This window comes from Diabrotica undecimpunctata, chromosome 1 (assembly GCF_040954645.1).
Source record: "Diabrotica undecimpunctata isolate CICGRU chromosome 1, icDiaUnde3, whole genome shotgun sequence".
NCBI lineage: Eukaryota > Metazoa > Arthropoda > Insecta > Coleoptera > Chrysomelidae > Diabrotica > Diabrotica undecimpunctata.
Genome location: NC_092803.1, coordinates 30,543,752 through 30,560,996, shown reverse-complemented (window position 1 = coordinate 30,560,996; position 17,245 = coordinate 30,543,752). Strand labels below are relative to the sequence as shown.

Sequence of the window (17,245 nt, the reverse complement as noted above, 5' to 3'; positions counted from 1 at the left end):
AAGCTCGAAATTGAAGTGGAAGATCCAGTGAATAGAGCAAACAGAGCCGCAGGCTGACTAAATGAAACAATATGAAGCAATAAAACTATCGGGAAAGAAAAGAAAGGCAGAATTTACAAAACAGTCATCAGACCAATGACATACGCGGCAGAAACAAGACCTGACACTGAGAGAACAAAAAGGATATTAGAAACAGCAGAGATGAAAACACTTAGAAAAATTGATGGTAAGACACTATGGGACAGAGCTAGAAGTACAGATATACGACGTAGATGCAAGATGGAGAAGATCAAGAACTGGTTAAGAAATAGAAGAGTAGAATGGAATGATCATATAAGCCGAATGACAACAAATAGAGTAGTAAAGACGGCAAGAGACGGTCAACCCGTAGGAAGACGATCAGTAGGAAGATCACGAAAACGATGGAACGGCAACTTACTGGAGGCACAATGAAAAATGAAAGTCATGTCTATATAAATAGAAGAAGAAGAAGAAGAAGATACATAGGATAAACATTAAAATTGCTGCAAGAAAGATAAAATAAATCAGTCATATTAATGTAGAATAGCAGAGGACAGAGTGTTTAGAGAAAATAATGAATCAGTCATATTAATGTAGAATAGTAGAGGACAGAGTATTTGTCATATCTTTGGACAAGTGCCCAATTAAAAAAAGAACACAGGTCGTTCAAAAAAGACGGAACTCTAAAAAGAAAATAGAATAAATTTAAAAAAATAAAAGCATAAACATGTCTTTTCCTACTTTTTTAATATTGAAAATACGTAAATAGAACATTGAATTAAAATGTAATCTTTGATAATCTGTGATAAACCCATCACCTGAACAGTGGCACCGATATATGTAGTTGAAATTGTACACTTATTTTAACTGTTTATTTTGTTATTATCTAGATATGAGTTGCGACCGATATCACAAACTTATTTATTTTTCACAAAGAGGCTCTTTAATACCTAAAATTATTACTATACAAATCTGATTCGAAATATCGTCAAAAAGTAATACACGGCATGTAAAATTTAAATTTTTAATAAAAAGTAAAAGATTAGGCATTACTTATGGGATTCAAAGAACGCGCGTTAAGGAAGATTGAAGTACTAATAAGATCACCGCAATCGGGCATACCCCGGGTAATGATTAATTAATTAATCGGCTAATTCTTCAGTCACCCCTTTAATATGATTTTGTCAAATTGGTCCTTGTTAGAACCAACTGTTCTAATAACATATGTCTATAACTGTTAAGGGTATATCTAGAGATCAAGAAACTTTACTTTACTTAAACTTATCAGACATATGAGCTAAACACGAATGTAACTTATCTCTAGTGCAGGAAACACATATAGGGCCTAACCTAGGGTATTTGGTATATAGCTGATCGCTGAAAACCACATCATAGATATAGACATGCTATTTCTGTCGCAAAAGAAGCAAAGAATAACTTAAAGTAAGAAAGGACAAAACCAGTCAGCCGAGAGAACCTTTTAACGATGTTGAGCTTGGATCCACCATCTACATATTTAATGAAAAATAATACAACTACCGACATTGAGGATCTGAGCACAAAGCTTATTACGAAACCTGGACCAAAAACACTCCACAATGGCTTATCCGCATGATGAACAACTGTATTCAAATTATGGAGATAGCCAAAATTTAGAGACAAGCCAAAGTTGTTACCTTGCTTAAACCTGGCAAAAAAAAGACGGGTACGAAAAATATCCGGTATCAGGGGTGGTATTTTTCAATCTAAATGCCGCTTACGACACCTTAAATTACAGAATATTTCTCCAAAAACTATATGATATCCCCTTAGATAACAAGCTCACTTACATTGTCTGCGTATGCCAACATAAGAAAATATTTTTTGTATCACTCACTGGTAAGAGTAGCAGATGAAGAACGGTCTCGCTTGGGGTAGCATAAAGGCACCTATACTGTATAACATTTACACAAACAAACGATCCATACCGGTAGATACTAGGACTTCTATTATATAGACGAGACACCTATTATTGCACAATAAAAATAAACTATGAATAAATTTTCAGCCAAAACCCCTGAAAAAGTCGTGGGTGCTCCTTCAATTTCCTCAATATAGACGTTTTCAAAATAGTTTGTATCACACCGGGTCAGACATAGATTATTGTTTAAAACTAAAAGGTAAATTGAGGACCAGAAATATTATTCTTCGCAAGCTTGTCAGCTAAAAATGGGGCGCACGTCCTTCCGCCCTTAAAACATAGACGCTTGTACTATATGCTTGTGCTGCCGAATATACCTTGTTAGACAAATTAACCATTCTTTCTTTTTGTGCACACTACTACCCATTTTAACACAAAAATATCTATTGTAGCACTTAACCATATTTATTTTGAGATAACCTTCTATCGAGATATCACATGTAGTACACAAATAAGACCAGAACTAAAATATTAAAAAAGCTTTATACAATATATCGCAGAAGATTGAATAAAATAAAAGTAGTTTTTACTAATCAGATGCTTACATAAAATGTACAAAGACACTCACGTAAACAAAATATATTACGAAATTTCTGTAATTAAAAAAAAACATCAAGTTCGGCATTGAACTAATAAAATTATATTAAATGAAAAAACAACATCTTTAAAAATACAGAAAAAATGAAATTTTCTATGCAAGCGAACATTCCATTCAATAATAAGCCCAAATCCTTTTGTATCTTCATACCTGTTTTTTAAAGAACCAGTTACATTTTAGTATGTAGTTATACCAGGTAATATGATATCCTCTGTTACACAGTGTTATGCGTATGACATTCCACTGTCTACAAACAGTAGATAAAAATAAGGAGCCCATATAAACCGTTCAGGGTATATGTTGAAAATATACGGTATAATCGCACAGTTGCCAAACTCTCAGAGCTTAGTTAAACCGATAAACGTATGGTTCAAATATACAATGAAGAAGATCTGAACGACCCCTATAATATATACACGTGAACTAAGCGATATACATTTATGATACAGGGGTATTTACGGGCTCCAAAAAATTTGTATAAATTATTAAACTCTACATGCTGATGAATCGACTGAACCAATATTACGGAATTGTCAAGTGAGCTCCGTATATCGGTATCCACTTGACCACGGAGCTCAATTGAACCTGAATTTTAACATGGGCGGAGTTCACTTAATGCCGTAGATATATATATATATATATATATATATATATATATATATATATATATATATATATATATATATATATATATATATATATATATATATATATATATATATATATATATATATATATATATATATATATATATTGTGACGATTAGGGTTTATAGAAAATAATTTATAAGTTATATACTACATAATATTAGATATTTGGTTGTTTTAAATAAGTTATATACTAGAGAATTTAATTAAAATATATTTATGTGAGGGCATTTTTAATAAATTAGCATATAATAATTGTAAAAAGTGTATTTTAATATTGTAAATATATATAAGTGAGCCATGTGCTTAGGCAACCAAAAATACTCTCGGAGATTGACAGATATTTATACTCTGAAGTGACGTTTAAGAATATTTACAAATATAAAGTGGGTTATAATAATATATTGTTTGAAATGTGTATTTTATTAAATTAGAATGTTAAGTTACTAATTTAATTATATATTCTGATCTGAAAAGCCTAAATGTAAACAAAATTATTAATAGAAAAGAATGGAATTCTCTGGATCTCCAGAGATGGCCATGTTTGCGAAATGGTTTGTTCCAGAAAATTCAGACATGTATTAAATAGAATTACATAGAACATGATATCTTACGAGATGGTTCTGGAATATCCGAAAGATATAAATACCCGTGATTTGGATTCAAGATGGCAGTTTTTGAAAGTTTTTAGTCAGAAAAGTTTTAGATAGTGCAGTCAGAAGAGTTTTTGGGCAGTTTAAGAAGTTTTTAGTCAGAAGTCAGGCCAGTTCATTATGAAAGTTAATAGACACATTTAGTTAGTGAATATTGAAGTAAATTGTTCAGAATTTTCAAGAAGTCAGTCAGAAAAGTTTAGTAAGAAATATGAAAGTTAGTTGGAGTCAGTGAATCAGGTACAAATAGTAGAATTGTTTAATATAGTGAGTTAAATGAAGATTAAAAATTATGCATATAATTAATGCACATTTATAATTATACACAAATAATTATTGAAGATTATAAAAGTATATTGGAAGAAATTAAATTATATTATGGTTGGAGATTAGTATAAATCAACTTATAATAATTGGATATTGGTATATTGAAAAGAAGAATAAATATAAATGCTGTTTGCTGGTTTGGTTGGTGGTGTATAGATGCTGGTGAAGAAAAATATATCTTAAATTGGTAGAAGCTGATAATTGAAAAAAGTAATTTCAAAAAAAAAACAAGGATAACTGAAGTACGAAGACATTCAGTGGTGATTAGAATCTATATACTTAGTGGAAAATAGTTCATTTAGGCATTCAGTGAAAGAAAGGTACAAAAATTTGTTAATATAATTTAGTTAGTGTCATAACAATTTCAAATTTGAAGATAGTTTGTTTAAATTTTAGATTGTCTATAGAATTTAATTAGTTTTATAAGAATATCAGTTTAAAGATAGTTTATTTTAAATTTACATTGACTAGGTTAGATATATATGTGTGTTTCATAATAGTTATAATAAAGATAATTTAAAAAAAGTACTTACAAGCTAATTCTTTGAGAACCGCGATAAAAACCCTATATATTATATTATTAAAAATACTCATTGCTCATCATTCAAACAAAAAACACATCATAACAATTTGGCACCCAACGCGGTGGCTCTCTATTTAAAAGAATTAGTTTGGGAAGATAAGTGCTCTCATATAATTAAATTAATTATCAGTAGAAAGGAAAAATAATAGATTTTATTATTAATTATATTTGAACAAGTAGTCTCAAAATGTCTCAAGGAAAGAAAGGTACAAGAAGCAAAAAGAATGAAGAAGATGTGGAAGTAGAAACACAACCTATACAAGAGGAGAGTTTAGTTCAAGTTCCACAAGATACTGCAGAAATGAATCCAGAAAGAGAGGAAAATGTCAATATGGCAGCTTTGATGTCATTAATGATGCAGATGAACAAGACAATAGAAGAGAATTCAAAAGAAATCAAAGAAGACATAAAAAAATTGGAAGAGAATTCAAAAGAAGTCAAAGAAGACATGAAAAAAATAGAACAAAAAATGGAACAGAATTCACAAGAAGTCAAAGAAGACATGAAAAAAATGGAACAGAAATTGGAAGAGAATTATAGAAAATTAGAAAAGAAAATAGAAGATAATAATAATAAAATTGTAAAACAAATGGATAAAAAACTTGAAGCTGCAGAGAAAAAAGTAGCAAATGAAATAAAAAGTATACGGAATGACTACAAGAAAAGGATAGACAATGAGAAGACAGAAGTAAAGAGGATTATTCAAGATAATAAGATAGATATAGAACAGAAAATAGAGTTACAGAAATGTAACTTAGAAGTAAAAATTAACGAAGACAGGAGAAACACAGAAGAAAAATTAGACGATATACAACAAAATATCCAAATAAATTGTAATCAAATAAGAAATGTGGAACAGAGAATAGATGATATTTCACAAATGAGAGACATAGGGAGACCTTACTTAAATTTAACAAATGAGACTGGGATTAAATTCTCTGGTAATATAAAAAATTTGCATCCTAGAGTATACATAAATAGTTTAAAACATAAATTAAGATTGGTGAATAATATTAATGATATTAAAGATTATATTAGAATGACATTAAATGACAATGCAGCAACTTGGTTTGCTAGTATTGAAAATGATTTAGATAACTTTCAAACATTTGAAAATAAATTTTTAAATTATTATTGGGGTGAATTAGAGCAAGCCAAGTTTAGAGAAATTATATATTTTGGAAAGTATAATCAAAATTTAAAATCAAATATGGTAGATTATGCATTGAAATTGATAACAGTTGCAAAATATTTAGAACCACCACTTAGAGAGGATGAAACAGTCTTAAATGTATCTAGACATTTTGATGCTGATGTTGTGCAAACCGTAACTGTACAAAATATTCAAACAATAGATAGTTTTATTAATTTTATTCAAAGAATACAAAGAGGCAATATGACAAGTAATAATAACAACAGAAAAAACAATAATAACTTTCAATATAATAAAAATGATAATCAACAATCATATAATAATTATAGATATGGTAATAGTTTACAAAATTTTAATAATAATAACAGTAATCCAAATAGACAGAACTTTAATAATAATAATAGTTATAATAGACAAAATTTTAATAATAATACTAATTATAATAGACAACATTTTAATAACAGTACTAATAATAATAGACAAGATTTTAATAATAGAAGAAATACAGAGCGACCTAACTATAACAGACAGGTAAATTGTGTTCGAAGGAATAGAAGCTGCGAAGACAGGGAACGAAGTAGTACAAGGCAGGAAAATGTGAGTAGAAGTCATAGTAGGGAAAGACATAGGACATCAGATCCAAGTGGTCAGATACAATCTGACAATTCTAATAATCAAAATTTTGTGCAGTAAACTTTCTGAATTACAAGTTAGGCCATTGCTATTATGAAAAACCTTCTGAATTTATTTCTTTAGATGAAGAGAAAATTATTGAATCTATTAATTTAATTTATATAAATGCTTTGGCCAAAAATAAAATGATTAAGATTATGATAGATACTGGTTCAGAAAGTACTTTAGTCTCGGAGAATTTTATTTTTAATACATTAAAACTATCAGATATAATAAAGATTCCAAAAATTAAAATTATTGGTGCAAATAATAAGAAGGTGGGTGAAATTGATAAACTAGCCAATTTTAAAATTAATATTCTTAATAAAGAAATTAATATGCAAGGATTTATTGTCAAGGATTTATGTGTTGATATATTAATGGGAAATGATGAATTGGAAAAGAAGAAAGTAAAGATAGATTTTGAAGAAAAAATGGTAACTTTGGAAGGGCAAATAATTAAATTTATGCAGAAAGATGAGGTAGAAGAAGGAATAAGAGTTGATAGGATATTATTAAAAGAAAATAATGATGTTTACGAAGAAGAAATGTATTTTGATGATAGGGAAATGTCCCAGAAGAATGTAAAGAATAATTATTGTAGTGAATATTTAAGGAATGGAAATTTTAAGCAGATGGATGCCTACGAGGCGGAGTGCGTAAAATTGGAAGCAAGGAATAATGAGTACATAATGAAGAATAATGTTATTTGTAAAGAAGAAGATATGATGAAAGTTTTAAATTGCCCTGAAGAATATAAATCAATAGTCATTTCCATATTGCAGCAACACAAGGGACTTGTCAATAAAGAAAATAGAATTGCACAGAATTATATCCATAGTATAAGAGTTAAGGAGGAAAAAGATTTTAAAACAAAATCATACCCAATACCATATAAATACAGAGAAGAAGTAAACAAAACAATTAATAATATGTTAGAAGATGGGATCATTGAGAAGGCAGACACACGTTTTATTAACCCCATAGTAGTAGTACGAAAAAGATCAGGTGAAATCAGGTTATGTTTGGATGCAAGGAATATTAACAAGATTACTGAAAAGCAATTTGAAGCACCAATGAGTATAGATGGAATATTAGGAAGAATTACAGGAATGTCATTTTTCACTAAAATCGATTTACAGCATAGTTTCTGGTTAATACCTCTAGAAAGAAAAAGTAGACAGTATACAGGATTTCAGATAGATGGAGTAGTATATCAATTCAAAATAGTACCATTTGGACTTCAATCATCTTGCAGTGCTCTATGTAGATGTCTTCATGATATTTTGGATCAATATGAACATTTTGTAATTCACTACATTGATGATATATTAATTTTTTCTAAAACGGCTGAAGATCATGAGAAACACCTAAAAATTATAATAAACAGATTAGATAAAGTTGGACTTAAATTAAATCAAGAAAAATGTACATTTTTTCAAAAAGTAGTGATATATCTAGGTTATAAACTTAATACTAACAGCTTACTGATATATCCATTTTATTCAATAGACTTGATTTGTTAAATGGTAGATGGTAGATTTCATTATTTTGAATCAATTTGACATCATACTTGTTGAATTTTGTATATATGGAAATTAATTTGTACCCTAAAAATCATAATTTGGGGTTAGACACAAAATTGATACTATAATTGCTATAAAAAGGTCTTTCTAATATAATAAAGTAAAAAAACTTACCAATTTATATTGATGAAAGTTATTTTGAATGGAAATAATTCCTAGATTTTGTCTATAAATAAACAGAACACAATATCCATTATATTTTTAATTAAGGTTATATTTTATTCTCTGATAAAATCCATTCTCCATTTGACATGACAGTTTGACCATAGAATAGCCGAACTGTGATCCGTTGTTCTCTGTTTTGACATAGACAGCGAACAGGGATGTATTTAACACATTTTAAATAAATAAAAAAAAAATTTGATTTATTAAATTTAATAAGGTATGAGAAAATTAATATTTAAAAAAATAATAAGTAAATTATTTATTTTAAATATTATTTTTGGGGTATTGTGACGATTAGGGTTTATAGAAAATAATTTATAAGTTATATACTACATAATATTAGATATTTGGTTGTTTTAAATAAGTTATATACTAGAGAATTTAATTAAAATATATTTATGTGAGGGCATTTTTAATAAATTAGCATATAATAATTGTAAAAAGTGTATTTTAATATTGTAAATATATATAAGTGAGCCATGTGCTTAGGCAACCAAAAATACTCTCGGAGATTGACAGATATTTATACTCTGAAGTGACGTTTAAGAATATTTACAAATATAAAGTGGGTTATAATAATATATTGTTTGAAATGTGTATTTTATTAAATTAGAATGTTAAGTTACTAATTTAATTATATATTCTGATCTGAAAAGCCTAAATGTAAACAAAATTATTAATAGAAAAGAATGGAATTCTCTGGATCTCCAGAGATGGCCATGTTTGCGAAATGGTTTGTTCCAGAAAATTCAGACATGTATTAAATAGAATTACATAGAACATGATATCTTACGAGATGGTTCTGGAATATCCGAAAGATATAAATACCCGTGATTTGGATTCAAGATGGCAGTTTTTGAAAGTTTTTAGTCAGAAAAGTTTTAGATAGTGCAGTCAGAAGAGTTTTTGGGCAGTTTAAGAAGTTTTTAGTCAGAAGTCAGGCCAGTTCATTATGAAAGTTAATAGACACATTTAGTTAGTGAATATTGAAGTAAATTGTTCAGAATTTTCAAGAAGTCAGTCAGAAAAGTTTAGTAAGAAATATGAAAGTTAGTTGGAGTCAGTGAATCAGGTACAAATAGTAGAATTGTTTAATATAGTGAGTTAAATGAAGATTAAAAATTATGCATATAATTAATGCACATTTATAATTATACACAAATAATTATTGAAGATTATAAAAGTATATTGGAAGAAATTAAATTATATTATGGTTGGAGATTAGTATAAATCAACTTATAATAATTGGATATTGGTATATTGAAAAGAAGAATAAATATAAATGCTGTTTGCTGGTTTGGTTGGTGGTGTATAGATGCTGGTGAAGAAAAATATATCTTAAATTGGTAGAAGCTGATAATTGAAAAAAGTAATTTCAAAAAAAAAACAAGGATAACTGAAGTACGAAGACATTCAGTGGTGATTAGAATCTATATACTTAGTGGAAAATAGTTCATTTAGGCATTCAGTGAAAGAAAGGTACAAAAATTTGTTAATATAATTTAGTTAGTGTCATAACAATTTCAAATTTGAAGATAGTTTGTTTAAATTTTAGATTGTCTATAGAATTTAATTAGTTTTATAAGAATATCAGTTTAAAGATAGTTTATTTTAAATTTACATTGACTAGGTTAGATATATATGTGTGTTTCATAATAGTTATAATAAAGATAATTTAAAAAAAGTACTTACAAGCTAATTCTTTGAGAACCGCGATAAAAACCCTATATATTATATTATTAAAAATACTCATTGCTCATCATTCAAACAAAAAACACATCATAACAATATATATATATATATATATATATATGTTAATATGTCTGTTTCTATTGATGTTCTTTGCTTTATTTCGTCATTACCTCTCCTATCCATTCTTGTTACTCTGCAGCATCTTCGCAGGCAATCCATCTTTGTTGCTGCTATCTTACTGCTGTTTTTCTTGTTTATGATCCAATTTTCAGCCCCATATGTCATAATACTTCGTACTAATGTTTTACAAATCTGTGTTTTCGTCTTTATATTTAGGTAATTTTTATTTAAATGGGAATAAGCCACACTTACCGGTTATAGTACGTTTATTGACGTTTCAATTTCCACTTCGGAAATTGTTGTCAAAATACAAACATTAGTAAATTAAACAAATTTTGTTTTTTATTGTTTTACTAATGTTTGTATTTTGAAAACGATTTCTGAAGTGGATATTGAAACGTCAAGAAACGTACTCTAACCTTTAATTGTGGCTTATTCCCATTTAAATAGTAATTACTCTAACGTGCCACAAGAAAATAGCTCCAGAATAATATTCATATTTAGGTATCTATCCCACCATACTGAGTTAACTTGTCGGATTGCTGTTCTTGTTTGTCCTAATCTTTGTGTAATTTCTTCCTCTGTTGTTACCTTTTTCGTGATTATAAATCCCAAGTATTTGAATTTATCCTTTCCTTTGATTATTACGTTGTCATTAATCTGTAGATCCTTTATGTCTTCTTTACTTGTAGATAGGTACTCTATTCGCGAAATTAATATCTAGGCCAGCCTTGGTACATTCTTTTTGTAGTTTCTTTATCATGTAGCTGAGGTTGTCTTGGTCTTGTGCAATCACAACTTGATCGTCGGCAACGCTTAACGTATATAGGTATTCGTTCCGTACCGGTACTCCCATGTCTTCGCATTTTTTTTCCATGTTTTTATGTCCTTCTCAAAAACGCATCTGTTTGCTTTAGTTACCGCTTCTTGAGTCCTCAGGGTCAAGTTTGGATGACGCTTAAAGAAGCCTTCATTTCAGTGTTTTTATACCAGTGTCTTCCAGGTTATTTGTACTTGAATGGAGTCTTACGTGGATCGGCGCGGCGTCCAAGAAAGTTTTCACTGATGATTAAGTATCGTCTCTTCTTCTGAGGAAACCTTTCCTGTGGCAGTCAGTAATCTACTCCTCCAACACATATTTCTCAAGTTCTGTTAAGTACGTTGCAGGTCCGTGTAATTTTTTACTCAGTCTATGTTAAAGGGTTTGTCTGGGAATTCCATATTTTCTTGCTGCTAGTTTCTTGGGCATTTTATTTTCAATATATGTTAAAGCACTCTGGAGGACTTTCTCGGTATATCTTTTCTGATATTTAGTATCTCTTTTGACTTTTGGCATTTTAAACAATCTGAGAAAAAAACAGTGAAATGTTCACTTTACAAAAAAAAATTATTTTTTTCACATTTGTATGTTATCATAAAAAAAGTTTAATATTTATTAATGGAAAAGTCAATCAATATTGCTGATGTAGATAACTATATCTTACCAGTAATTACGGAGTTTCAGTTATTGACATAAGCGCCAATAATTGCTCGCGGCATTTCCCCAAGACCTAGTAACCGGCACTCTTTCATTTTTAATAGCCATTTAAAAAATACTCAAAATTAACGCAAAATTTCAGTAAAATAGTATTCATAAAGGTGGTATTACTAAGTACTGCATTTATGATGGACAGCAGCTAATAAAAGCAAATCACAAACCTATTGCACTTTTAAGAAAATTGTTAAGAAACTCACCTTGTACGATGGTGTCAACAATGGCAAGCCAACGTTTACAGCCATATGCAAATACAAAACCAATACCTACATTACCCAATAACAAGAATGCGCCATATATCAAATAGCGTACTGATTAGTACTTACGGATTCCTCCTTTTCTTATAAAACAGCAAAAATATTCGAAGTACCAATAACTGGGCCCACGCCGACTACTAGGGTACTAGTCAACTTTCTCTAAATTGTTTTAGATTTTCCTTTCAAATTCCAACACATTTTTACTACTATTTTTACCTTCTTTCTCAACTTTTCATATTCACTACTTGATTTTTTGTATTCCCCTTCGATATTTTGGTTTAGTTTTGCTTTTTTACTTATGTTGTTGGCTTACTGTCTCACTAACTTTTACCTTGCAGTTCTTAGATTCTAGTGTTGCCCAAAATCAGTCTTAGTCTTGCAGTCTTGGTCTTGTTCTTGCGTTTTCTCAAGACCAAGACCAAGACCAAGACCGCTTAATTTTAGCAAGACCAAGACCAAGACTGACCCTTCAAGATTTACGCAAGAACAAGACTAAGCCTGCGAGACTCTTGCGTCTTGCAGTTAGGACGGAGTGTCGTTTTAGCGAGTATTGTAGTTCGGGTATATGCTTAAAGACTCTATAAGACGCAAAAAAATATGTAATAAAAATTTGAAAAACTGGACTTATGCGCATTACGAACAATACCATAAACATACATCAAAATCATCAATCAAAATATTCATTAAAAACAACATATTTGACACGTGCTCAGAGGTCATAATTACAATGTAAAAATAAAATATTTTGTACATTCTTTTCCAGCATACGACTTCTTCGCTCTGAAATTAATTGTCCAGATTTTGAGAATAGCTGCCCTCTAATCATAAAATAATCTTGCATTGCTACGCCGACAGTAATATCACGCAATATCGTATCGAAATTTTTTAAAAATATGTCACCTTAGCTAATAAAAAGTATAACACTTATTATTACGGACACCCACTTAATAATTAAATTTTTTTCCCATTATAATTTAGTTAGGAGGAATCTAAATAAACAAATCTTATCGGCCTAAGTCTAAGCATTATTTCTGCTGAGTGTGCGATGAGATCATTCGGTTATACCAAATTTGCTGAAAGAGCGCGATTAATATTCAAACGTTTATTAATAACAGATAATGTCGCTTGCCCTGTAAACAAAATACCGAAATATTTAAAATAACGAAGTAACGATATATATTTAATTCTCGGTTTTTTATTAGATACTTAGGGTATTGAAAGTAACGGACATTTATAGTTACTTTTTTGACATCACTAAACTTCATTTGATAAGTTTACAATTTGACATGGGGGACAAAGATTCAAATAGTTTTAGTCGGAGTAGTGAGTGTTGGAATTATAGATCTAAAAGACCTTAAAGCAAATTTGATGAGTTGATGATGAGAAAAGTTCTTTAAAATACAGTCAAGTTTATGTCACTAATTTGGTTTTTTTGTGTTTTAACCATGTTTGATTGACTTTCGTGGGGCATCGTAGATAGCTGGGTTAGTTAGAGCATAGGCACGGATCGCTTAGATCGTGGCTTCAAACTCCCCTAGTAACGTTTAATAAATAGCAATAGGCTAATGGGTAACTGCAAGACTCTTACTGCAAGACCAAGACCAAGACCAAGACCGGGACTGCAATACCAAGACCGAGACCAAGACCAGGTGTATTGGCGCAAGACCAAGACCAAGACTGTCTAAATCTCGTCTTATTCTTGCATTTGGGCAACACTATTAGATTCATGTAAATCTTCTTTTTTGCCATAAAATAACCTGTTTAACAGTGATTTTGTCCACTTCCTTACGTAATACCTTTAGTTTTTCTCTTTTGAAAGAATGTGTGAATCGTCATATTTGATGCCATATTTATCCACGGGAGATATTTTCTGTATTGGAGTTAAATTACAGTTACAGAATATTAGTGGTGAATATTTTAAACTCTAAAGTGCTCCAATAAATATTAGCATTTGATGATTTTCATTTGTTAATAATTTTCTGTATAATTTTAATTTAACACATATACCTAGTTGTCATCGGAATCATAGATGAATGAAATAAAATATTAAAATGATTTCAGAATTGTGAATAATTTATTTATTAAATATTGTTATTTATCATGGTATTTGTACTCTGTATTCATATTGTTACTGGCTACTATTCATTACAATATAATAATTTGTGAGGTGTATCAATTAGAAATTTTATATTGTTAATATTTTATCAAAAACAAAAAGAAATTCAGTTGGGTGTAGTAATTTTTTCAATTTCAATTTTATTAATATTTATTTATCTTTTGATTGAAATAAATATGCTAACCTGCTTTTTTATCCGTATATGTATATTTTTAGTCTATTGAAAAAATAGACTAAAGTCAAAAAGTCAAAGTGAAACACAAAACAGTCAAAAGATGTAATAGAAAATTAAATCTAATGGTTCGTTTTCAGTCATTATCAGTTAATTTCGGAGCGCCGTAAAACCCAGAAAAATTAATGAAATTATACAAATTTGTAGTGACAATGATTTGTTGCGAGACCATTAATAATATTCCTCTCACATTATTTTATTTTAGAAAGACTAGAAAAAAATCTTTTAGAGGACAAAAAGAAAATTTGTTCAAAAATTTTTAGTTATTTTGTTAATAACTTTTTTATTTTCTATTTTCCAAAAAATACACAAGAAAAAAAATTAAACCACTTATAAATGAAACTTACATATATAAAAAACTTTCTTTAAGAAAATTAACATTAACAGAAAAGGAGTCAGGGTAATCAAAAGCCAATGCAGAAACCAGTAAGATTTCTGGCATATTAACAACAACGAAAGATGTGTTCTTCAATGTACAAACATACGAATTTGTCAGAATACGAGAGAAACAGTGGAAATACGACGTAAAGTGAGGCACGGGTGTATTTTATCGCCTTTACTTTTTGATATCTACTTAATAATGTACAGACAGAACAGACAAAATGGACGAGGAACCACCAACAGTTCTTGAAGTTGAAGATGCAGTTAAAAAACTAGCCAGAAACAAATCACCCGGAATAGATAACCTCTCAGTTTAACCGTTGATTGAATAATCCAAATTTGGGTTATTCAATCAACGGTTTAACTATATAGAGAAGGCAGATACGATACCATAATGGCACCATAGTATTTCATAAAAAAATATGGACATAGAAATCTCTCCCCAGTGATTGGAACATTGGAATACCCTGCACCATACACAAAAAAAGAGTTATCTTTGAATGCTCTAACCACAGAGAAATAACGCTTCTACATGCAGCGTATAAAATATTTTTCACGGTAATATGCCACTGTATTTCACAGTAATATGGCATCAATAAGTAATATGGCACCATAGGCAGAACAAATAGTACGAAAATATCAGGTTTGTTTCAGAAGTGGTAAATCGACCATTTATCAGGTGGAACTCTAAGACAAAGAGAAAAAATACTGAAATATGGCATATATTATACTCAAATCGTATAATAGACTACAAAGCAGCCTTCGACTTTGTAAATATGTAAAAAAGAAGGGTTGAAACCAATGCAAGAGCTTCTTCTTCTTAAAGTTCCATCTCCTATCGGAGGTTGGATATCATAACGGCTATGGTCACTTTGTTGGCTGATGCTCTGAAAAGTTGTAGTGAACTACAGTTAAACCACTCTCTAAGGTTCTTCAGCCAGGAGATGCGTCTTCTTCCTATGCTTCTTCTTCCTTGGATCCTTCCTTGCATAATAATTCTCAGCAGCTCATATTTTTCTCCTCTGGTTATATGATCTAAATATTCTAGTTTTCTTCTTTTTATGCTGTTCATAATTTCTAACTCCTTATTTAGACGTCGTAGTACCTCAGGATTGGTAATCCTTTGAACCCATTGAATTTTTAATATTCTTCTGTAACACCACATTTCGAACGCTTCTATTTCTCTTATGTGTTGTTTCTTCAATGTCCAAGCTTCCATTCCGTATAGCAAGATGAAAAATATGTAACATCTTAGAGCCCTCAATCTGAGATGCAACTGAAGGTCTCTGTTGGTAAGCATTGTCTTCATTTTCACAAATGCTTGCCTTGCAGTTTCAATTCGGACTTTGATTTCTCTGCTTTGGTCATTTTTGTCATTAACCTAGGTTTCCAGATATTTATATGTCTCTACTTTTTCTATTTGGGTTTGCTCTATCAATAATCTTTCATTTTCTCTTATTAATTTTTAGTCCGTATCTAATGCAATAATCGTTAATTCTATTTACCAATCTTTGTAGCGATTCCAGGATGTCTGCCATTATAACGGTGTCATCAGCGAATCTTATGTTATTTACTATTCTTCCGTTTACAGAGATTCCATCACCCAGATCCGCTATCGCTTCCTGGAATATGGCTTCACTGTACACGTTAAACAGTAATGGTGACAGAACACAGCCCTGTCTTACTCCTCTCTTTATATCTATATATTCGGATTTCTGTTTTTCTATCTTTATATTGGCCTTTTAATTCCAATACAGATTGATAATGATTCGTAAGTCTCGTCTGTCTATATCTTTCTCAGTACTTCTATTAGTTTTTCATGTCGGACTCTGTAGAATGCCTTCTCGAAGTCGATGAAACAGGAATAAATATCTAGGTTCATATCTAAGTATCTTTGAGAGAGGACATTAAAAGCAAACAATGCCTCTCTCGTTCCCAGTCCCTTGCGGAACCCAAACTGAGTATCATCCATATCATCTTCTAGTTTTCTAGAATGCAAGAGCTAGAAATATCAAATTAGTTCGTAAATTTACCAAAATTAATTCTTAAAAAAGTTGAATATAGAATACGAATCTAAGAGAAACCTAAAATAGCACAAGTCACTTGAAAAATTTTCTACTTAAGGAAGTTAGTGAGCTTTACGATTGCAAATAAAATATCAAATTAAAAAAATTAATATACCAATTTTATTTAGTTTTTAAGTATTATTTATATGTTTTAGGATACATATGGTAAATCTTACACCTTATTAGAGGAACCTAATCGTTTTAGAATTTTTCAAAATAATTTGCTTAAAATCCAGAATCACAATAAAAGGTTCGAAGCTGGGCAATCATCGTATAAACTTGGTATCACAGAATTTACCGATTTAACATCACTAGAGTTTTTAGATAAGTTTAAGCTGATTGATGTATCTGACAATGAAAGTAATATGCAACAAAACATTTTTGGTGATTTACCAGATGAAATTGACTGGAGAGAAAAAGGTGCCGTAACTGAAGTAAAAAATCAAGGAGCTATTGGTTTATGTGGAGCTTTTAGTGTAGTA

General features: G+C 29.9%; 1 protein-coding gene across 3 annotated transcripts in view; it reads left to right on the top strand.

Moving 5' to 3' along the window:
- Positions 1 to 17,245, top strand: part of LOC140447448 (cathepsin K-like) — a 49,406-nt gene that overhangs the window by 15,477 nt on the left and 16,684 nt on the right. For all 3 annotated transcript variants that reach the window (XM_072540118.1, XM_072540110.1, XM_072540101.1), the window contains exon 3: positions 16,919 to 17,242. Coding sequence is in view for 2 of the 3 variants with exons in the window: in XM_072540110.1 (XP_072396211.1) it covers positions 16,919 to 17,242 (324 nt within the window). In the remaining variant the exon portion in view is untranslated. The remainder of the gene's footprint in view (positions 1 to 16,918; positions 17,243 to 17,245) is intronic.